The following is a 23,157-nucleotide window of genomic DNA, read 5'->3' on the forward strand; positions in this document are numbered from 1 at the left end:
AGCCCAACAATTCTCACTTCAGTACTGACTAAAAATAACCTTTTCTAACCTCCATGTACAACCTTTAAAAAAAAATCATTCACAGGATGTGGGTTTCGCTGGCAAGGCCAGCACTTATTATCCGTCCCTACTTGCCCTTGAGATGGTAGTGGTGAGCCGCCTTCTTGAACCGCTGATGTAGCGGTTTGGTAGGCCATTTCAGAGGGCAGTTAAGAGTCAACCACATTGCTGTGGGTCTGGAGTCATATATAGGCCGGACCAGGTAAGGACGGCAGATTTACTTCTCTAAAGGACATTAGATTTTAAACGACAATCCAGTAGTTTCATGGTCACCATTATTGACACTAGCTTTTTTATTCCAGATTTATTTAATTCACCAAATCTAAATTCTCCAGCTGCCGTGGTGGGATTTGAACTCGCGTCTCGGGATCATTCGTCCAAGCCTCTGAATTACTAGTCCTGTAACATAACCACTATGGTACTAAACTGCTTTTAGCCATAGCTTAGGTTTGTACTGAAGTTGGGAGTGCTGAACTCGGCACCCAATACTCCAGTCATCTTGCATCATGTTAAAGCAGGATAATCCCCCCCTCCCTCCCTCCCCCTCGGTGCCTAGTCTCTCGTTCGCATCTCCCTGAAGACACGGCTGAAATCGGCAATATGCTGCAGGGAGAATTTTTTGGAAAAAGAAAATCACTCTATCCCTCTTCTGACATGCGGGTTTCCTTGATGTCATCACACCATTGGACACACCGATGATGGATAGAGGGAGGGAAACACAGACGGCGTAGCTAATGGAAACAGAGCGATGCCATCACTGCAAGAAAAAGTTTTCCAACAAAACCGCCAAATCACCAGAGCAATGATAAATGCCCTGCATCCTTCCAAGGCTGTATGAAAGAGCTACTTGTATCATTTTTAATTCTATCATCAGCATAGGCAGTCCCTCGAAACCTAAGGCCTGGAATTATTGGTAAAAACCCACATCCCATCACATTCTTGATGTTTTCCTTAATGTCACGCACATACAAAGCAAGGCAGGGTGGAGGAAGGGAAACCACAGCATGGCTGATGAGGTCATAGAGCTACTTTGACTCCAATAAAAAGGGCTTGAGCTTTTCAAACACAGCAGAAACGCCGCCAAACCATGAGAGGAGTGACAGCTGCCCTGCATTATTCCAAGCTAATATATTTTTTATCGTTTTAGATCATTTCTGATTTAAAATCAGAAAACCTAGCAAGGAATGTCCGACCCCTCCTGTACCCTCAACATCTCGGCTGTGTTCAGTGACACCACCCAGAGTAATTAACGAGATTTGTAATTGTACCGTCAGGAAGTGGCTGGACAATAACCAGCCGCCACTTTGCCTGGAATGTGTCACTTGATGCAGTCGACACTACTGAGTGGGACCATACAAGGGGCCCGACTCTGGGGCTCTTCCATTATGATTCTACAAGATGTTAACCATAACCCTAGCCCTTACAACGCCTTCAGGGGGTGGGGAGGGGGGTTGAAATCCTTTTTGTGCAGATTGAGAATAAGGCTATGTTTAGTTACACCGCCAGAGCAATTAATGGCAAAGTGTAATGTGTCATTTGATGCCGTCAGGCTATTGACTGACAGTGCTGCACTAAAGTCCACTACAGTGTCAGCTGTGGTCCAGTGGGTAGCACTCTCGCCTCTGAGTCAAAAGGTTGTGGGTTCAAGCCCCACTCCAGGGACGTGAGCACACAAATCTAGGCTGACACTCCAGTGCAGTACTGAGGGAGTGCTGCACTGTCGGAGGTGCCGTCTTTCAGATGAGATGATAAAGCGAGGCCCCGTCTGCTCTCTCAGGTGGACGTAAAAGATCCCATGGCCACTATTTCGAAGAAGAGCAGGGGAGTTATCCCCGGTGTCATGGCCAATATTTATCCCTCAATCAACATCACTAAAACAGTTTATCTGGTCATGATCACATTGCTGTTTGTGGGACCTTGTTGTGCGCAAATTGACGCCTGCATTTCCCACATTACAACAGTGACTACACTTCAAAAAGTACTTCATTGGCTGTAAAGCGTTTTGAGATGTCCGGCGGTCATGAAAGGCACTATATAAATGCAAGTTTTCTTTTACATGGCTGAATGCAGAACTGAACAAGGTTCAGCGCAGTACTAACACTCTGGCTGGGATTGAGCGACTTCGCGTGCATGCGGGTCATCGGCCTGGCAGCAGTGTCAAGCTCTACTCCATTTTCAAAGATTCATTCTCGGGATGTGGGCGGCGCTGGCAAGGCCAGCATTTGGTGCCCAACCCTAGTTGCCCGAATTTGCATGTAGATTTCTCTCGGTGACAGGCGACTGCCTACAACACAGCTCATTGGCTCATTGACACACGACACTTAAAGCAATCAGTACCAGAAAATGTTTGATTTGCTGATGGTCCCGAGGGATCCGGAAAACTGTCAGCTTCCAACTCAGTATCTGAATTCATATCTGAAAGTTGAGAGCAATTATTACAGATTATAATCTCATGAAAGACGCTCTTGAACCATCAGAAAAAAATAGCCATTCTGGTGCTGCTCATTGCTACTTTTTTATACCAGGCGCAGCTAAATAACTAGCCGAAAGATTTTGAAGGATGTCTGAAAAGCACATTTTGCTGATCACAAACACCTCAAGTTCGAGAGTTTTGTTTGTAGCATAGGAGCGACACAGATACAAAGTGCTCAGACTTTATTAAGGGAGAGTAGGCCGTGCATCATAAGGGTGCTGAACGAACACCAGCAGAGGCAAGGCACTAAAGGAGTATTTCAGCGATCATGGCATTTCAACTGTGCATTAGAATTCACACTCTACCTTGCTCAGCATCTCCCTGCAACTGAATTAGTAGGAATGGCTTTTATCGACACTAACACCTTGGCTGCTCGTGCTTGCAAACATCACACCACCACACCTACGCCGTGAATATGCAGTCTCCAGAGAATACAACCCCTACACCAGCAATGATATGCCGATCCAGGCCGACTTGACCAGCCCACTACCAACCCGTCTCAAATCTAGAAGGCTATTTTGGACCATCGCCGAAGCCCTTCAGCGATCTCCCCTCAGCCTTGATGACCGATGGAAGAACTGCGACATAAGAATGGATTCCTTATAGAGGACCCCACAGTACAACCCGCAGGATCAAATCTTCCTTGCAAACAGTGGACAACCATCAACCGCTTCAGAACCTGTCATGGTCGATGCTGCCACCTTCTCTATAGGTGGAAGATTAAAGTATCCCCATCATGCTACTGTGGAGCTCCTAATCAGACCCTGGAGCACATCACTGAGAAAAGCCATCAGAGGAAATTCACAGGCAGCCTACAAGGTATCTACGCTGTTGCACCAGAAGCTTTGGCCTGGATATCCAACTTAGATATTGACATTTGGTTTGCTTTGCTACTACCATACGAAAGAAGAAGTAGGATTTCGCTAATTTAAGCTAATATTTGTACAGAACATAAGCAATGATTATATTTAACAACCTTTTGTTTATTTCTGTAAATCCTTTGCGATTTCTAAAAATGGTTCTGCAGGTGTGACTCCTTTAAGAGCTGGTTACACTTTTTTGTGCAGTCTTGTATTGAATGGAATGGGAAAAAGACCCCCATTACAGGCAATTTCTTTTGGTCGGAAAATCTAAATTGTTTTTGGATTCAGGAACACATTACCTTCATCTTCAGGATTCTGAGGCGGCGCTGTAAAATCTTTGTTCTTTTCCGGCTGGTTCTCATCTGAAAGCAGATTGCAAACGTTAACAGCTAAAAATCAATGACCATCAGGACAGTTTCCCCCCTGGGTAAGTAACAGAACAAATTGCTTGCTGAAACAATTTACTGTCCCTCTCATCTCTCCTGAAGATGGATCGCACCACAGGTGCCGCATGCCCTTCGGTACATAAGAACATAAGAAACAGGAGCAGGAGTAGGCCAATGCCCCTCGAGCCTGCTCCGCCATTTAACAAGATCATGGCTGATCTGATCATGGACTCAACTCTACTTCCCTGCCCGCTCCCCATAACTCTTTACTGCCTTAGCGTTCAAAAATCTGTCTACCTCCACCTTAAATATATTCTCAAGCCTCCTCATATACATTTCATTCTTCTAAACGCCAATGAGTATAGGCCCAACCTGCTCAATCTTTCTTCATAAGACAACCCCTTCATCTCAGGAATCAACCTTGTGAACCTTCTCTGAACTGCCTCCAATGCAAGTGTCTCCCTCCTTAAATAAGGAGACCAAAACTGTACACAGTACTCCAGGTGTGGTCTCATCAATGCCCTGTACAGTTGGAGCAGGTCTTCCCTACTTTTAGACTCCATCCCAAGAAGTCCCTTCTTCAAGTGTGAGCTAAGCAGAAGTGACTGTGGGCCGTCTGACTGTGAGGGTTGGGCGGGGGGTACATGACAGCCAAGTGATAGTCACATTGCTTACATGTCATATCTGGTAACTGGACACACAACACAAAACTGTTCATTTCACACTCCTGCAGCAAACTATTTGATCATGAACTACCTCACAGCCAAGACCAATACTGCAGAAATACTCGCCATGCCAAGTGATCAGATTTTGTGGATCAATTAATTAATTCATGATTGAACACATCTTTCTATTATATCATATTTTATTATTGTGTCTTAAAAGAAAGACTTGCATTTATCTAGTATCTTTCACGACCACCGGACGTCTCAAAGCGCTTTACAGTCAAGGAATTACTTTTGGAGTGTAGTCACTGTTGTAATGTAGGAAAAGCGGCAACCAATTTGCACACAGCAAGCTCCCACCAGCAGCAATGTGATAATGACCAGATAATTAAATTTTTTTGTTATGTTGATTGAGGGATAAATATTGGCCAGGACACCAAACCCCCTGCTCTTCTTCAAAATAGTGCCATGGGATCTTTTACGTCCACTTAAGAAAGCAGACGGGGTCTCGGTTTAACAGCTCATCCGAAAGACGGCACCTACGACAGTGCAGCACTTCCTCAGCACTGCACTGGAATATCAGCCTAGATTTTTGGTGCCCAAGTCCCGAGAGTGGGACTTGAACCCACAACCTTCTGACTCAGAGAGCGAGAGTGCTACCCACTGAGCCACAGATTCCTATTCATCTAGAAAATAGAAATCTTTAAAGTTATGAAGGGGTTCAATAGGGTAGATGTAGAGAAGGTGTTTAAAAAGGGAGATAAAACAAGTCCAGCAAATTATAGATCAGTTAACTTATCAGTGGTAGAAAAAATAACGGAATCTTTACTGAAAGATGCAATAGAAAAACATCTGTAAACCAAGCACTGGGGTTAATTTCTGGAGGGAAAGAACTGAAAAGCAGAGAAGTTATGAAAGCAGAACCGAGCCCATGCCGGCTCTCTGCAAGAGCACTTGAATTGGTCCCATTTCCCCGCTCTCTCCTCGTAGTTCGGCAATTATTTTCCCTTCAGGAACTTACCCAATTCCCTTTTGAAAGCCACAATTGAATCTGTCTCCACCACCCTTTCAGACATTCCAGACCTTAACGACATGCTGCATAAAAAAGTTTTCCCTCATGTCACCTTTGGTTCTTCTGCCAATCACCTTGCTGGGTTTAAGTGAATAGCATTGATGCATTAAAGGGGAAGCTAGATAAATATATGAGGGAGAAAGGAATAGAAGGTTATGTTGATTGGGTGAGATGCAGTAAGGTGGAACATAAACACTGGCATAGACCTGGTGGGGCAAATGTCCTGTTTCTGTACTGTAAATACTATGTAATTCTATGTAATAATTCCAATGTGTATAGTCATCCACCTTGTTGACAGTGGACATACTACAGTAACGAGGAGCAGGAGGAAACCCGCAGGATCTGTTCACGAGAATTGCCTGTTAAAGGCCAACTCACGGAGGCCGTTTTTGATTTTATATTTGGTTCAGAAACTCAGCCTCTGCTGCTGACATGAAATACGCAGGATTGACAGAAAATAGACGAAACAAAAAAGCTCAACTCAGTCTGTAAACAGATGTCTGGCTGACAGCATGGTGACAGAGAATCATACCCCGAAGGACTTGACTGAAGCAATAGCAGACTTTACAGAGGAGTCTGAGGCTAGAAATGTGTTTGTTCCTGGAGGATTGGGGCGAGGGGAAGCGGGGGGGGGGGGGCGGGGAAATCAGGTGAATTTTGTGCTCAACAGATGAGGAAAGTCAGTGATGCGAATTGTGCATCCAGTGTCGACACTCCTAGGTCAAGGGTAGCACAGCTTAGATGCTTCCTCTGCCTCTACTCCATTGCTTGAACCCAAGCCTCTCTAATTCCACACCAAACATTCTTGTTGTCTCTGAGTGAATTACATGGAATTTACAGCACAGAAACAGGCCATTCGGCCCAACTGGTCTATGCTGGCGTTGACGCTCCTCCCACCACTCTTCATTTAATCAGCATATTCTTCTGCACAGAGAGATCTTAAACATGGTGATTTTTGCCACAGTTGAAGAGGTACATACGATTTTTTTAGTGGCCCAAATGTGGCAAAAAAAAATCCAAGCTCCGTGTTGATGAGCTGGAGTCCAAGCTGCAGACACTGCGACCATCAGGGAGGGGGAGAGTTATCTGGACGCTGTGTTCCAGGAGGCAGTGACACCAATTAGATTAATTAACTCAAATTTGGTCCGTGGTCAGGGACAGGACGGTGTGACTAGAAGTGAGGCAGGTATGGGGACCCAGGATGTAGTGATGGAGGAGTCTCGACCTTTGCTCTTGTCCAATAGGTTCAAGGCTCTTACTCCCTGTGTGGACGAGAGCAAGGACTGCAGGGCAGATGAGCAAACTGACCATAGCACCGTGGTACAGGGGGCCATTCAAGTGGGGGGAATAAAAAGAAATGTTGTCGTGGTAAGGGACGGTATAATTAGGGGAGATACAATTCTCTGCAGCTGAGTGCATGAGTCCCGAAGGCTATGTTGCCTGCCAGGGTTAAGGACATCTCCTCTAGGCTGGAGAGGAATTTGGAATGGGAGAGGGAAGATCCAGTCATGGCCCACGTAGGTACGTGCAACATAGGTAGAACAAAGAAAGAGGTTCTGCTGAGGGAGCATGAGCAGCTAGGGATTAAATTAAAAAGCAGAACCACAAGGGTAATAATCTCTGGATTACTACCTGAACCACGAGCAAATTTGCATAGGGTGAATAAGATCAGAGAGATGAACGCATGGTTCAAAGACTGGTATGGGAGGAATGGGTTTCAATTCATGGGGCACTGGCACCAGTACTGGGATAGGAGGGAGCTGCTCCATCAGGATGGACTTCACTTGAACCAGGCTGGGACCAGTGTCCTGGCGAATCGAATAACTAGGGCTGTAGATAGGGCTTTAAACTAAATAGTGGGGGGAGAGATCCGGTGAGCGGAAATTAAAAAAGTCAAAGAGAAAGGAGAAGGCAAAAGTGCAGGGTAACGATAGGGATAATGATAACCAGAGTGTGACAAGTAGGGACAGAGTGTATACACATAAGACAACATTAAAAGCTCTATATCTGAATGCATGAAGCATTCGTAACAAGATAGATGAGTTGTCGGCACAAATAGAAATAAATGGGTATGATCTGATTGCCATTACAGAGATGTGGTTGCAAGGTAACCAAGGCTGGGAACTAAATATTATGGGGTATTTGCCATTTCGTATGGATAGGCAGAAAGGGAAAGGAGGTGGGATAGCTCTGTTAATAAAGGATGAGATCAGTGCCGGACTAAGAAATGATATTGGCTCAGAAGATCAAGATGTAGAATCAGTTTGCATGGAGATAAGAAGTAATAAGGGAAAGAAGACTGGTGGGTGTGGTCTACAGGCCCCCAAACTGTAGCCACTCTATGGCACAGAGTGTAAATCAAGAAATAATAGAGGCCTGTAAGAAAGGTACAGTAATAAGCATGGGCGATTTTAATCTTCATATTGATTGGACAAATCAAATTCGCAATGGTAACTATTATGTTTGTACTATACTTATGAATGACTCCACAAGGCAATGTGTTGTAGTGACCTTGGTCCTTTATTCCTAACTCCATAGTGAGGCAGCCACATGTTGCCTCCCCTTTTATACAGCCCTGCCACCAGGGCAGGAAACCCTGGTCTCCACCAGTTGCACCCTCTAGTGGTGCCAGTGTGTATATACATAGTGTAAATCTTATTGTAAGTGCATCAGGTAAATAAGTCTCCATCTTATGCAACTATACAGCGACTACACAGAAACTATATCTATAGTCTGCATATACAACACACTCGCCCCCAAGTCCTTTGTGTCAATTACCTTTGCACGATGTGCTCTGGCTTAGCTCTCCCCAGACTTAAGTGCCAATAGCCCTTGCACCTTGGCTGTGCTTTGGCTTGGCTCTCTCCCTGTTAACCCCCAAGTCCTTTTGCCACAATATTGGGTAGTGGTTACCAGTTTGGATGGTTCGATGATGCAGTGGAGGTTCCAAAGGGTTCTGGGTGTGATCGATGTGTGTGACCATGGCTACATACATCCATTTCCTCCCCCCACAGCGAGATCATGCAGCTGGCCCGTTACATAAACATACAGGATCAGACACAGTGCAAGTACAAAGAAAGGAAGAACATTTTTTTTTACAGTTTGCATCATGACACCTTGGTTCAGTGACTTACATTCGTTATGTTTTACGGTCGTGCGCCAGGATTGGGTAGATTGCATAATTAGTTCAGTCATGGTCAGTACTGAGGTAGCAGTACAGGTATGCGGGGATGCTAGTTCCAGAGCAACCGGACGGGGTCCTAGTCGTCTGATGGTGGCGCTGTGTCCCCTGCTAGCGGAGTGGGCTTGGTTCGCTCACCTTGCCAGGATTCAGGGCCTTTGCTGTTGCCGAGTGGTGGGCAGAGCCACAGATGTGTGTGGTCTCCCTGTCCTCCTTTGAGGGCTGCAGATTCTTCTGCCTGCTCTCTCACGCTGTTCCAGGTCCCGTTTGGGGAACTCGTTGGCTCTGACCTTTCGCTCCCGGACATGGCTGAGATAGCGACTGGGTCTGGGACTGCACCGTCTCCACCCGGGTGGTGGGCAACGGCAGCCGTTTTCGTTTCTAGGTCTGTGGCGAATAGTGCCATCGGGTGCCTGCAGCGTGGAATAGACCTGGGGCAGAGTATCATGATCAGTGCCTTCACCCTTCTGAGGTCACTGGCCTATAACTTGTGGGGACACCTAGGGCAGGGCATCTTTACCCTCCCGAATTCGCTCGCTTGCTACTTTTGGGGATACTCGGTTCCCGACATCTCGCAACATTTTGTTCTTTACATTCTTAATCGGTTTGTTACATTGATTGCCATGCATACAATGTCTCTTTAAGTTCAGTTGGTTGCAGGTCTCCTTTAAGAGAATCCTGCCACGCCACGCTGCACCTCGCTACAGCAGGGACGCCATCTTGCCTCTGTCCTTGAGGTTGACTGCCTTGATCCTTCTCTCCCGCGATTCTGCCACAAAAGCTGGAAGATTGCCTGTGAATTCGATCTTCCTCCCTAGGAGTTCTGCCATTGGAGCCAGGAAGGTACTTTTAGGTCGTTCCAGTCGGATCATTGCCACGCAGCCATGATGGATGGTCTGTGCCTCAGGTGCTGTGCTGGTCTGTTCTCTGGTGCCTGGCCCAAGCGAAGGCGAGGTTTTGCTCTGCCTCTGAGCATGGGGGACATCGATTGCTGGAGTGAAGATCCAGTGGAAATAGGATCCTAGTAGCGTTGGACCATCACCTGCAACAATCCACAGAGGTAACTTGTGCACCACGCCATTATGGATTACACTTACATCCGCACTACCAAGGACTGGGATCAGCTCCTTGGTGTAGGTACGCAACTTTTCCTGTACTGGAACCAGCTTGGGTCGTTTTTTGTTCCATAGCCTCTCAAAGGGATCTCGGCTCATCACTGACTGGCTCGCTCCCGTGTCCACTTCCATGAAGACTGGAATGCCGTTTATCTCGACTTCTATCTTCACTGGAGGACAATCGCTGGTGCAGGTATACACTCCACACACTTCTTCTTGGGGCTGAGCTGCCTCTCTGGCCAAATCATTATACTCCCTACTGGAATCAAAGTCATCTACCAACTCCTCTGCTAGACGGTGAGTTGTATTTCTTTCACACATATGCTGGAGGTGGCCCTTCGTGTTACAGGCATTGCATACGTACTCAGCAAACCGACACAGGTGAGTCCTATGGTTTCCTCCGCAAAGCCAGCATGGTGCTACTCGATTAGCACCCCTCGGTGAACTCTTAATTCTGGAACCCTGAGGTCTGTGCTCTCTGCCCTGGGCAGAGCCACGTTCTACAGTCTTGCCTGTGAAAGGCACCATTCTATGTACAGTACTTTCCGGTTTGAGTCCACAGGCTGAATGATTTGCAGGTCGAGGTAATGAACGCCTGACTGATGTTGATGACTTTCTGCAGGTTGACTGTGATGTCGGCAGATAATAGCTTGAGAAGGAGGCCCTCGTGGCCAATTCCGATAATGAAGATGTCTCGCAATACTTCGTTGAGGTGCATGCCAAAATCACACAATGCCCCAAGTCTCCTGAGGTCAGCTGCATATTTTGCAATCTCCTGCCCCTCAGGTCTGCGATGAGTGTAGAATCTGTGCCTGGCCGTGAGGATGCTCTCTTTTGGTTTAAGTTGGTCGTGAATTAGTTCAGTCAGCTCATCATGTCTTATCCTTGGCCTTCATAGGTGCCAGCAAGTCCCTGATGAGGCGGTAGACCTCGGGCCCACACTGTAGTACAGCCTTGCGCTTCTCCACCAATGTGTCCGTCTCCCATGCCAGGTCGTTTGCCACAAAATATAGCTCAAGCCTTTCCGTGAAGGCATCCCAATCATCACCCTCTGCAAAGTCTTTTTGTGTGCCAAAGATAGCCATAATATCGCGTGAAAGTCCTTATTCTCGTTGCCAGTTATTATGTTTGTATTGTACCACCAGGCAATGTGTTGTACTCAAACTGTAGTGACCTTGGTCCTTTATTCCTAACTACAGAGTGAGGCAGCCGCATGGTGGCTCCCCTTTTTACAGCCCCTGCCACCAGGGCAGGAAAGCCCCGGTCTCCACCAGTTGCACCCTCTAGTGGTGTCAGCATATATATACACAGTGTAAACCTTATTGATAGTACATCAGGTAACAAGTCTCCATCTTATGCAACTATATAGTGACTACACAGAGAGTATATCTATAGTCTGCATATATAACAGTAACCTTGAGGAAGAGTTCATAGAGTGTATGCGGGATGGTTTCTTGGAACAATACGATGTGGATCCAACCAGGGAGCAAACTATTTTAGATATGGTAATGTGCAACGAGTCTGGATTAATTAATTATCTTGTAGTGAAGGATCCTCTTGGGAAGAGTGATCATAACATGGTAGAATTTCAAATTCAGTTTTAGGGTGTGAAAGCTAAGTCTCAAACTAATGTCCTGAACTTAAATAAAGGTAATTACAAAGATATGAAGGCAGAGTTGGTTAAAGTGGGTACTGGGAAATTATATTACAGGGTTAGACTGTAGAAACGCAGTGGCAAACATATAAGGAGATATTTCATAACTCTGAGCAAAGATTTATTCCAGTGAGAAATAAAGATGCTAAGAGAAGGATGAACCATTTGTGGCTAACTAAGAAAGTAAAGGATGATATCAAATTGAAAACAAAGGCATACAATGTTGCGAAGGACAGTGGAAGGCCAGAGGATTGGGACATTTTTAGAAACCAGCAAAGATGAGGTTATCCACTTTGGTAGGAAAAAGAAAAAAGAAAATTATTATTTAAATGGGGAATGATTACAAAATGCTGGAGTACAGAGGGACCTGGGGGTTCTTGTGCATGAAACGCAAAAAGTTAGCATGCAGGTTCAGCAAATAATCAGGAAGGCAGATGAAATGCTGGCCTTTATTGCAAGGGGGATGGAGTATAAAAGTAGGGAAGTCCTGCTCCAACTCTACAGGGTGTTGGTAAGACCATTCCTGGTGTATTGTGTACAGTTTTGGTCTCCATATTTAAGGAAGGATATACTTGCATTGGAGGCAGTTCAGAGAAGGTTCATTTGGTTGATTCCTGAGATGAAGCGGTTGTCATATGAAGAAAGGTTGAGCAGGTTGGGCCTATACTCCTTGGAGTTTAAAATAATGAGAGGTGATCTTATTGAAACATGTAAGATTCTGAGGGGGCTTGACAAGGTAGATGCAGAGAGGATGTTTCTCCTCATGGGGGAATCTAGAACTAGGGGGCATAGTTTCAGAATAAGGGGTCGCCCATTTAAAACAGAAATGAGGAGGAATTTCTTCTCTCAGAGGGTTGTGAATCTTTGGAATTCTCTACCCCAGAGAGCTGTGGAAGCTGGGTCATTGAATATATTTAAGGTGGACATAGATAGATTTTTGAATGATAAGGGAGTCAAGGTTATGGGGAGCGGGCAGGGAAGTGGAGTTGAGGCCAGGATCAGATCAGCCATGATCTTACTGAATGGCGGAGCAGGCTCGAGGGACCAAATGACCTACTCCTGCTCCTATTTCTTATGTTCTTATGTTCTTCTATTCCTTTCTCCCTCAGGCACTTATTTAGCTTCCCCCTTAAATGCATCTATGCTAATCACCTCAACTACTGTCGTCTTTACGACAGCAAGTTCCATAATGTTATCACTGTTTGAGTTAAGAAGTTTCTCCTGGGTTCCCTTTTGGATTTATTGGTGACTCTTACATTTATGGCCCCTAGTTTTGGTCTCCCACAAGTGGAAACACCTTTCCTAAGTCTACCTTATCAAACCCCTTCAAAATGTTAAAGATCGATTAGGTCACCCCTCACCCCTCTCTTTTCTAGAGAAAGAAAGAGATCCAGTCTGATCTAATAAGTGTAACTCTCAGTTCTGGTATCATCCTTGTAAATCTTTTTTGATCCATCTCAAGTGCCTCTATGGGCTAGAATCTCCATTTTTGTGGTTAAAATGGGCGATATTTCCGGCGTGGGCGGTAAATAAGGGTTTTCAGAACGCCGGCTTCTCGCCCATTCTCAAACCACCTAGTCTCCACTTTTGAAAATGGGCGTTACCGCGAGCAATATAAAATGGGCGGTTGCGTTAAATTTTTTTGACCTTCTGCCGTAAAGTGTGGCCGTCCTTAGCAACGGCATGGCAACGCTCGATTCCCGCGATTCTGGAGGTCAAGGGTCACCATGACATGCGCAGAAGAGGAGACAGAGAGGGAGCTCAGAGGGACTGAAGGCGTGGTTGGGTGTGGTGTGGATGCTTTGTGAGGAAGGAGGTAGAGTTTAGAGCTTCACAGCAAGTAGGCAAACAAAAAGTAGGTGTTACCAGCCACATATTTTACTGAATTTGGCCTATAATGGAGAGAGAGGAGGAGGCATCACAGCAGGCTGTGGAGACTGACGCTGGAGAGAGCAGTGAGCTGGGAGAGGAGCACACTGGAGGGCGCAAAAGAGCCAGGAGGTTCTCGGACGAGGTAAATGCCTCCCTCTTGCAGGAGGTCGAGTTACTCTGGGGTGATTTGACACAGGGAGGGTGTGGGAATCCCACCCCAAAGGCCTACCAGAGGATATGGACCAAGATAGCAGAGGTGGTCTCGTCGGCAACTAACGAGGTGCGTGAGGGCAACCAATGCCACAAACGATGGAATGACCTTGTGGGATTACATTGATTTACATGTACTTACGTATTTATATAATTTGATTTGTAACAGTCATGAGTGACTATCAGCAGATCTGAGGTCTTTCACTTTTACCGGGAATGTTTTACTCAAAGCTTGTGGTCACAGTATATGTCTTTAGGTAAAGAATGATAATAATCATAATAATCATGATTATATCTGTCGGTTATGTGTTGAATCAGTGTCTGTGACAGTACCTAGCAATGATATCATGCAATGATCTCATGCCATGTCGTCTTGTCACCTTTTACAGAAGAAGCTATCGAAGATGAGGTTCATGCAGAGGCGAACGGGTGGGGGGGCCACCAGGCCCCAGCGACATCACAGAGATGGAAGAGCGAGTGCTCGCACTCGTGGCGAAGCACTCCCGGACAGCCACGGACGCTTCTGCAGACCCTAAAGTGATGCTACGTGAGTAAAGCTTACACCATTGCATCATGTAATGTCTATAGATGTCACACGCACTTATATCCGAACAATCATATATGATAGATGATTTCTGAAAGTGTCATAGAAATAATGCTGGCCTAATGAAAATCACTGCAATGCACAATGTGTTAATGGTCATGAAATGTGGTGTCTATGATGATTTTGATAGAGGTGGTGCTTTTGTCATGCATATGCTGGACTCACCTTGTCACCCTAACACCCCCTTCTCCACTAATAACCTCATTTGTGTTTTGCAGATCAGCCAGCAGCGCAGCCCCAGGCAAGACCCACAGAGGTGGGGGCGTGGGGCAGGAGTCGATGGATGATCCTACTACATCTGGTGCAGAGGAGCTCCGATTCTCACCCGTCAATCCGCTGGGTCTGTTCTCTACGGATGAGAGTGGTGACTTCGAAGAACCTGCATTGCCACGCACCAGAACCCATTCCATCCCAAGGCCATCTAGTGCTCCTCTGGTCATTTCCACCTCCACTCTGGAGGTACCGGCCCCAAGCACCTCTCCGCCTCTCCATTTGTCCCCAGGATGGCGCCGACCTTGCGGAGGCCTCGTGGACACCGCAGCTCTGTTCCATGAGCGCGACATGACTGCGGAGAGATGATACAGTTGTCCAGAAGGACTGCAGACATTGGTGACCAGCTCATCGAAGCATTGGGGAGCATATTCCGATAGCTGGCCACCATGACCGAGTACATTCCACTCATGGCGGAATCCCTGGTTGTGAAAGCCAGGAACACTGCTGCCACAGGCCTCCCAGTGATCCCCGAGCACGGCACTCCACCCCTAGGTTCCGCACCACCACTGCAAACGACAGATGAGAGCAAGGACCAAGATCCTGCTTCTGCATCAGAGAATGTTGCCCCCTCGGCACCCCCCGCTCCGTACCCGTGCAACGACCGCATCTACCTTCATCCCCCCCCAATGAGGCACCGCCTGAGAAGCTCCTCGGCCAGGCACCGTGGAGCAAGGAGGGGAACGGGTAGAAGGAGAGGTGGGCAGGAAAGTGAGGTGCATGTGTGCAGGTGATAGCTGTGTTATATCTCCATCTGGGTGTATGCAATTTGTTGCAATGTATGGGGACTGGGGACCACATTCCTGCTTTGCCTTTGTATTCTGTGTTGCTGGACATGTTGAACATGTGATTTATGTCAATGGTGGAAAAAGTGGGGTGTGGGCGGGGGTTGGGTGTTATTGGCTGTGATAATTATGATTTCAGACCAATGTTGGTATTAAATTTTTGTTATTGAACATAACCTTGTAGCACACTGTCTCATATAGCTAGACCGTTACATACTGGTGATTCCTTACCATAAAAGGGTTAAATATAACTTGACATCAATCAACGTAAACTTTAACTGGCACCAAGCTGATGGACACCATTGATGTCTGAGCTGGACACATACAGCAGTGTTTCAGCGTTGTCACTCACATCAGCGCTCTTTCAGGCAAATCTTTAAGATATCAGCTCCTCACATAAGAGTGGGATTTAACAAATACCAGCCACACCACTGGCGTTCGTTCCGGTTAGTTCCACCTTTTGTGGCCGTTTTTTTGAGCGAGCGATATTGTGGGCAGTATGTGTGCGAGGTAGTGAAATTGACGATGGGCGATCTCCATGGCCACTAGTTTGGGTAAATATGCTCTTTACGACAAAAACCAGTGGGTAGGCGTTAATATTGAATCTCGGCGTTAAATCCATGCGGAAAGTAACGCTGGGCGATATTATGGGCGTTGATTTCGCCCATTCTGATGATTCCGCCCAAAAAGAGTGGGCGGGCGGTAATATTTTTTCCTTGCGTCAAGCACATGGGGAAAGTAATGCTCGCCGATAAGTTTCCTAAAAATGCACATCAGTTTCCATTTTGTGCCAAAATGGGCGCTATCTGGGCGCTATACGTTATTTCAGCGGTAAAATGGTCGTTAAGTGGGCGTTAAGCATCCAAAAAAAGTGGAGGTTCTAGCCCAACATTCTTTTTATAATAGAGACCAGAACTGTGCACAGCACTTGAAGCATGGTCTAACCAAGGTTTGATACACGTTTAATAACTTCTCTGCTTTTCAATTCTATCCCTCTAGAATTGTTTGTGTATGCTAAAATCTTTCACTTTTTACAAATGGTGGCAAGGCAATCTAAAGTGATATGTGACAGTTTTTTTCTTGAGCTTGAATGCCTTGAGCGACTGCATTGTGAAACTGAATTGTACATATATTAGCAAAAAGAAAACAGACAGCTCCCCGGGATAATGAAATCAGGTTATTTCAGACATTTCCACAATGACATTACTTACCATCACAATTGGAAAGTGTCTAAATTAATTTTCTAAAAATGTACTCTTCCACTGATATGCAGAGGTCTTTTTCATGAAACAAAATCATGTAAATGAAAAGTTCTTTTCATTCTGAGCTTCATTCTCCCCCATAAGGGCACCACAAAATTCAGATATCTGCATTTAGCAGCAGAGGGGATGAGCTAGGCGAAGACATACACCTGAGCCATATGCAACCAGACTTTATTCAAAGGGACACATCTTATTATAAAGTCCTTTTTTCATTTCTCACAAAATAGACTCAAACATACAACTCACAGACAGAGGACTCATATAGTCCCAAAATTTACTTTTTCCACTCAAAAAATAGCAATTTCAGAAGTAGCCTTAAGTTTATTGCCAGATATTCCCACTACCATAGTCGTGTCCCCGGTACAGGTACAACGTCCGGAATCCAGAATTCCGAAAACCAGAATTGTCCAGACAATTTTGAGGCGGCCAAGATGGCGACATCGGGTGGTGAGGTACGAGGAAACTGATAAAAAACGCAGCGCCAGGGGGCCGCGGGCGTTGAGAAGCGGCGGGAGGTGAAGAGCGGAGGATCGGCAGGCAGAGAGGAGCATCAACAGCGAGGTCCGAAATCCGGCAAAACCCGAAAACCGGCATGCACTCGGTCTCGAGGTTGCCAGATTTCAGACGTTGTACCTGTAATATATCCGCCAGGTTATCAAGTACTTCCCACCGTAATTTCTGATGCATCTGCTAGATGGGTCTCTCAGTCATGAACAATGCACTACAAATAGATGAGCCGTTTAAAATTCTCCAACAGTCACAGACACACTTCACTACTTACTGTGTACTTCATTTACTGACACGTGAACCTTCCCTATGGGAAAATAATAACTCCCAAACTCCTTTCTCCTAATGTAACACATTTATGAAACTCAGACTTAAGATAACCAATGGTTTACTAAGTACATGGGGCTCAATTTTCCTCTTTGCTGATTTTTGGCGCCTAGGAGGATTAACGGCCGATTTTTTTGTGCCCGACTGTGCCGGGAAAAAAAGATGCAACTTTCGCCAAAGTAAAATTTTATTTCGGAGCTGCGGCACCTGAAGTTAAGAGTTAAGTCTGGGGGTAGAGCTTCAAGTGTGTGCCAAAAAGTCTCTGAGCATGCGTCAGGAAATAAAAATCACTTTTTCCACATGACGGGTGTGCCTGCATATCCACAGTAAAGTTCCTGGTCTAGATCAAGAGCTTGTGAGAACCCATTCGGATCGGAGCTGGATTTGGACATTTACATTTTAGCTGCAAAAGGTGGATCTAAGGGAAGGGTAAGGAGAAGAAGGAAAAGGAGGAGAAGGACAAGGAGAAGGGGAAGGGGAAGGGGAAGGGGGAAGGGCCAAGAGATTTCTAGCAGAAGAAATTGAGCCTCTGGTAGACATAATTGAGAGGAGATGGGATGTGCTTGAGAACAAAGGGAGAATGGGACAAAAGAAATTGCAACTCTCTACTAGCAAAACTTTGGGACCAAGTTGCAGAAGAGTTTAATGTGGTGGCCATGACCCTGAGAAGCAGCACGCAGGTCAAAAAGTGGCAGGACCTTGGCCAAGCAGTGACTGAAAGTAATATTTTTATTTATGCACTGCAATTACATTTGCAAATGTGACTAATATGTGTGTGTGTGGCCACCACAGCAGAAGGATCCTCTCTTAAAAAGTTCTATTTTCATCTTTGCAGAGGAGGATGTCACAGATCAACCGAGAAAGGTCAAAAACTGGAGGAGGTGCGCCAAGTAGGCTGCAACTAACAGCCGTGGAACAGAGGATCGCTGATATGATTAAATCTCGCAACCACCAATGTGGACACTGGGCCCAGGTTACCGACAGAGGGTGAGCCCTGCAAATTGCACAGTCTGGGCTGGCATCGTGGTCTTTGAAAAGAGCCTGCGCTGTGTGACCCACATGTCACCCTGCCCCTTCCTCTGCTGCTAACCAAACATCTGCTCTGTTATGTTTTGCAGATGTTGCGCATCAGGAAGAGACAGAAGCTGAAGCAGAAGATCAGGAAGCTGTCAGTCCAGATATTCTTCACCAACATCAGGACGAGGATCAGCTGGACAATGAAGGGCAGCAATGCTGAGATGGTTACATTAGAATTGCAGCCGGTGAGCCCTCTGAGGGCGCCAAGCTCTTTGCTGAACGATACAACCGACGCAACGTTTCATGATGTACAGTCCGAGGCTGCGGGTCCCAGTGGGTTGCAGCAAGCCACACCTGGGAGACGGCCGAGGAGGGTGGGAAGGACAGCTCAACCTGAAATGCAGGATGCAGGAAACATACGAATGAGTGGGAAGAGCATTGAGCTAACGAGATCGCTCCTGAACACCATGGGTGGGGTGAGGGTAGAATTAGCGGGACTGTCAGTGGAAGTAGCAACACTGTCTGGAGGAATGGGAGCACTGTCAGGACAGATGAGGGAGGGGATGTCGGAGATTAGGGAGGGAATGACGGAGGCAGCCGATGCATTGTCAGGACAGATGATAGCGGGGATGTCGGAGATTAGGGAGGGAATGCCGGAGATTAGGGAAGGAATTTCGGAGGTAGCTGCTGCAATAAGTGGACACATCCAGGCTGTCATTGCCCAACAGCAATTGGCAGCATCAACTGCTGCCACTCATATTCCAATCCCCAGACCAACTCAGGTAGTGTGCCGTGGGTTGATCCACAGGCTGAAGAGATCGAAGAGGAACACGGACCTTCCACAATGCTGTCTGCTAGGTCTGTCCCTGTCCAACCCCACCATCAACAAATGTGCCTATGTGCAGAAAACAGAAAAAACCTTGAGGTTGGAGGAGGAAGTAGAAGTCTGCGACAACGAGCACGGGTAGAGCTAGAGGCAACAACAGGGGCAAGAGGGGTGCACAGCGCTAAGGTCTTTGAATAAGGGGGAGGAGAGATGGCTGCAGCTAGAGTTTGTTTGTTTGTTGCTGCTACTTGTTGTTTTCTTCATTGAAAAGTTTAACGTTTGATACAAAAATTTTTTGATACAAAAATGCTATCTTTCAGTAATAGCATTTTCAAACAGTCCGGCTTCCCTTCAAACTCAAGTTACACCTTAAAAATTTGCTTGAATCCTTTTATCATCACAGCGCCATTACTGAACAAGCTTCAGACTATTGACAATTCAGAAACTACACACCTGAAGACACCCTTTCACGGTCGGTATCATCGGAACAGTCCATCTTCTCTGGCTCTGCATGGAAAGGCAAACCAGAAACATTTCAACTCTACTTACAATAAAACCTCACAAATTAATCAAGGCTGCATGGAGATTTCCTGTTGCTCAGTGCAATGATGGATGTTTGGCATGTCACTTTCGCTTGAACCAAAGCAGAACAAATCGACATATTTATGTAAGTAATGAATAGTATGGGGCGCGCTAGGGTTGCTTTGGCAGCCATTGTCTAGTCTGAGCACGAGGGGAATCAATGGATAGACTGCCACGAAGTCTCAAATTTAAAATTCTCATCTTCGTGCTCAAAACCATCCATGGCCTCGCCCTTCCCTATCTCTGTAACCACCTCCAGCCTTACAACTCTTGTGTTCCTCCAACTCTAGCCTCATGTACATCCCCCTCTTCCTTCGCACCGCCATTGACAGCTGTGTCTTCAGCTGCCTAGGCCCTGGTCTTTGGGATTCCTTCCCCAAACCTCTCCACCTCTCTCTTATCCTTCAAGACACTGCTTAAAACCTACCTCCTTGACCAAGCGATTGGTCACCTGCCCGAATGTCTCCTTCTTTGGCTCGGTATCAGTTTCTGCCTGATTACACTCTTTTGAAGCACTTTCAGACATTTTTACCAAATTAAAGGCGCTCTAAAAACACAAGCAGCTTTTGTTTAGTGTCTAAACATTTGCCCTAGAATTTAACCCATTACTTAAGTTGATTAAAAGATATGATACACAAATACTCTAGCAGATCTCTCGTGGCATTGCTCGTGGTAATTTAGGGAAAACGCTATTTTATAACACTAACATCCAGCAGGTTAGGCTGCATCTGTGGAGAGATTAGAGGAGTTAACATTTCAGGTATGGACAAGGGTCTCCACGGGAACTGCCTGACTCGCTGAGTGCTACTAGCATTTTCTGCTTTTTGTATCAGAATGAGCCTGGTTGAGATCAACCTAAATGACTTTGCAATTAACAACTATTCACACATTAAATACAACTCTTCTCATCCCAGCCAGTTTGTCTCAGTGAGTAGACACACTGACATAAGGACAGACGTAGCCCCCGAACTGGGTTATTTGTTTAAACAAACCTGGTACAGAACAAAAAGTATACCACAGAAAAAATATACTGCAATTTGACACACATCCCTCTCCGGCACTACAAAGACATCAGAATTCTTCAACAATACAAAAGAAAATTCACCTCTAACATCATATTGGGGGAGAGAGAGGGGGGAGAGAAAGGGAGGGAGAAAGGAGGAGATGGGGGGGGGGGGAGAAAGAGTGGGGGGGAGAGAGGGGGGTGAGAAAGAGTGGGGGGAAAAGAGTGGGGAAGAGAGTGGGGGAAGAGAGAGTGGGGGTGGGAAGAGAGTGGGGGCGGGGAGAGAGTGGGGGCGGGGAGAGAGTGGGGGCGGAGTGAGAGTGGGGGGGCAGAGAGAAAGGGGGGCAGAGAGGGGGGCAAATGGTGGGGAGCAGAGAGAGGGGGGCAGATAGAGGGGGCAGAGAGAGAGAGGGGCAGAGAGAGAGGGGGCAGAGAGGGGGGGGCAGAGAGAGAGGTGGGGCAGAGAGAGAGGGGCAGAGAGAGGGGGTAGAGAGAGGGGGCAGAGAGAGGTGGGGCAGAGAGAGGGGGCAGAGAGGGGAGCAGAGAAGAGAGTGGGAGAGAGAGAAGGAACGAGGGAGAGAGAGAGGGGATCGAAGAGCAAGGGGGAATCGGAAGGGACTGAGAGGGGGTCAGGAACTCGGGAGAGGGGGGTAAAAGGTACGGAGAGCAAAGTAGGGATGTCGGAAGAACGTGGTCCAGGTCTAAAAGGGGGGTTGAGCGCGAGAACGTGATCCAGATGGTAAGACTGAACGAAATCCGTAAATCATGACACTGTCACTATTCACCGTACTCAATAAACATGTTCACAATCCATGATCCACACACAATGCCCCATCTATGGCTGGGGGCTGGGGGCGGGGGGGGGGGGGGGGGGGGAGGAGGTCAAGAACTTCTTGGGGGAAGGTCATGAATCTGAGGGGGAGGATCTTGGGCAGGGGGAGAAGGTCAGGAACTTGGGTTCGGGGGAGGGGGAGAACGGGGGCAGGGGGGGTGGTCAAGAACTTGGGCTGGAGGAGGAGGTCAGGAACCTGGGCGGTGGGGCGGTGGCAGGAACTTGGGAGGGCGGCGAATATCAGAGATTTACAGGGAATAAGGTCAGAAACTTGGGCTGGGGGGAGAAGGTTAGGAACTTGGGTGGTAGCGGTGTGGGGGCAGGAACTTGTTTGGGGGCTGGGAGAAGGCCTTAACCCGTGTGAGTGAGCCCTGTCTTTTCCAAGTGAACTCTGGTTTGTCTGGAGTCGGCAGTCAGAATGGCACGAATTGCTCTTTGCAAAGTCAGTGATTACGTAGGCAGGGAGGATCTAATTACATATTCCAGAGAAACTGCTGGGTGTGTCTTATCCTCCAAGGGGACCAATCAGCAATCGGGAATTGTCATCAAGCTTTCGGTGTTGCAACTTAACATGTCCTTTTGCTTTTTCTCCGTCGCATTGATCTACGGTGACCTCCAACTTGCGTCAATTTTGCCATCATCTTTCTGCCACTACCGACTCTCATTTCTACGGCAACAAACTTTATCCTCAAACTCTCTACACTTCAAATAGCTTCTGAACTTCCCTTTCCTGCTTTGGACAGCGGTTCATCGATGCTCCGGACCGACCCCATCCTGCTTATGACAACTTTGTCCTTCCATGGGACCGCTGACTTTGACCCTGGTCTCCCTACTATTGTCTCCAACCTATTCCCTGCTACCAGAAAATACGTATTCCATTAATTACTACATTTAAACAGGCCTATGCAACCTGAGCATTTCCCCTGTGTCCATTCGCATGCGCACTTTGGCTACCGCTCCGGACCCAAGTCATTCAATACTTTTCCACTTTTCCCCTCTTTCCTTTTCTCTCTATCCCTCCCTGACTGTTCTCTCCTGTCGTCATGCTTCCTTTCATCTCTCCTCTCGCGGATACTCTGCCCTCCTAAATCCCTACCCCAATCCTTTGTTACTCTTCGACCTTCCTACTCTCCTGCTGCCATCGCAGGCTTGTCTCCATCCTAGATAAGCCGACAGCTTCCCTCTGTGCCTCTCTTGGCATCCTCCGAAGGACCCACCGAGGCACTCGTCGCTGCCTCCTGACAAACAGCAACCCCAACTGTCCCATCCTACTCTCTCGCCGGTCTTCCCACCCAGCATGCCCACTGGGGGCTAATCTTGCCAATCTCCTCCCTGTCCAACTCATCGCCCCTGAGTGCTGATCCTGTGGATGGCGACAGTGGGGCAACCATCACCGACCTTCTCCCCATCTTCCTCCAGAATGTCCGTTATCTTGTGAACAAGGCCCTTCCCATCCATGAGCTTATCGTGGACGATTGCATCGGCACCATGGTCCTGACGGAAACCTTGTTGAAGGGTGATGTCACCTTACTCTTAAATGAAACCTCCATGCCTGGCTATATCTTCCACTACTTGCCCTGCTCAGACTGCC

General features: G+C 47.0%; 1 protein-coding gene across 3 annotated transcripts in view; it reads right to left on the reverse strand.

Moving 5' to 3' along the window:
* The window catches only part of LOC139268178 (torsin-1A-interacting protein 2-like), an 87,332-nt gene that overhangs the window by 21,320 nt on the left and 42,855 nt on the right, over nucleotides 1-23,157 (reverse strand). For 2 of the 3 annotated variants that reach the window (XM_070886231.1, XM_070886230.1), the window contains exons 7-9: nucleotides 19,603-19,656; nucleotides 3,696-3,758; nucleotides 2,398-2,475 (exon numbers count right to left, since the gene is read on the reverse strand). In XM_070886231.1, coding sequence (XP_070742332.1) covers nucleotides 2,398-2,475; nucleotides 3,696-3,758; nucleotides 19,603-19,656 — 195 coding nt within the window. The remainder of the gene's footprint in view (nucleotides 1-2,397; nucleotides 2,476-3,695; nucleotides 3,759-19,602; nucleotides 19,657-23,157) is intronic. The other variant, XM_070886232.1, reaches the window with a different exon arrangement.

The sequence above is a fragment of the Pristiophorus japonicus genome, chromosome 8 (genome assembly GCF_044704955.1).
Source record: "Pristiophorus japonicus isolate sPriJap1 chromosome 8, sPriJap1.hap1, whole genome shotgun sequence".
In the NCBI taxonomy this organism is placed as follows: domain Eukaryota; kingdom Metazoa; phylum Chordata; class Chondrichthyes; family Pristiophoridae; genus Pristiophorus; species Pristiophorus japonicus.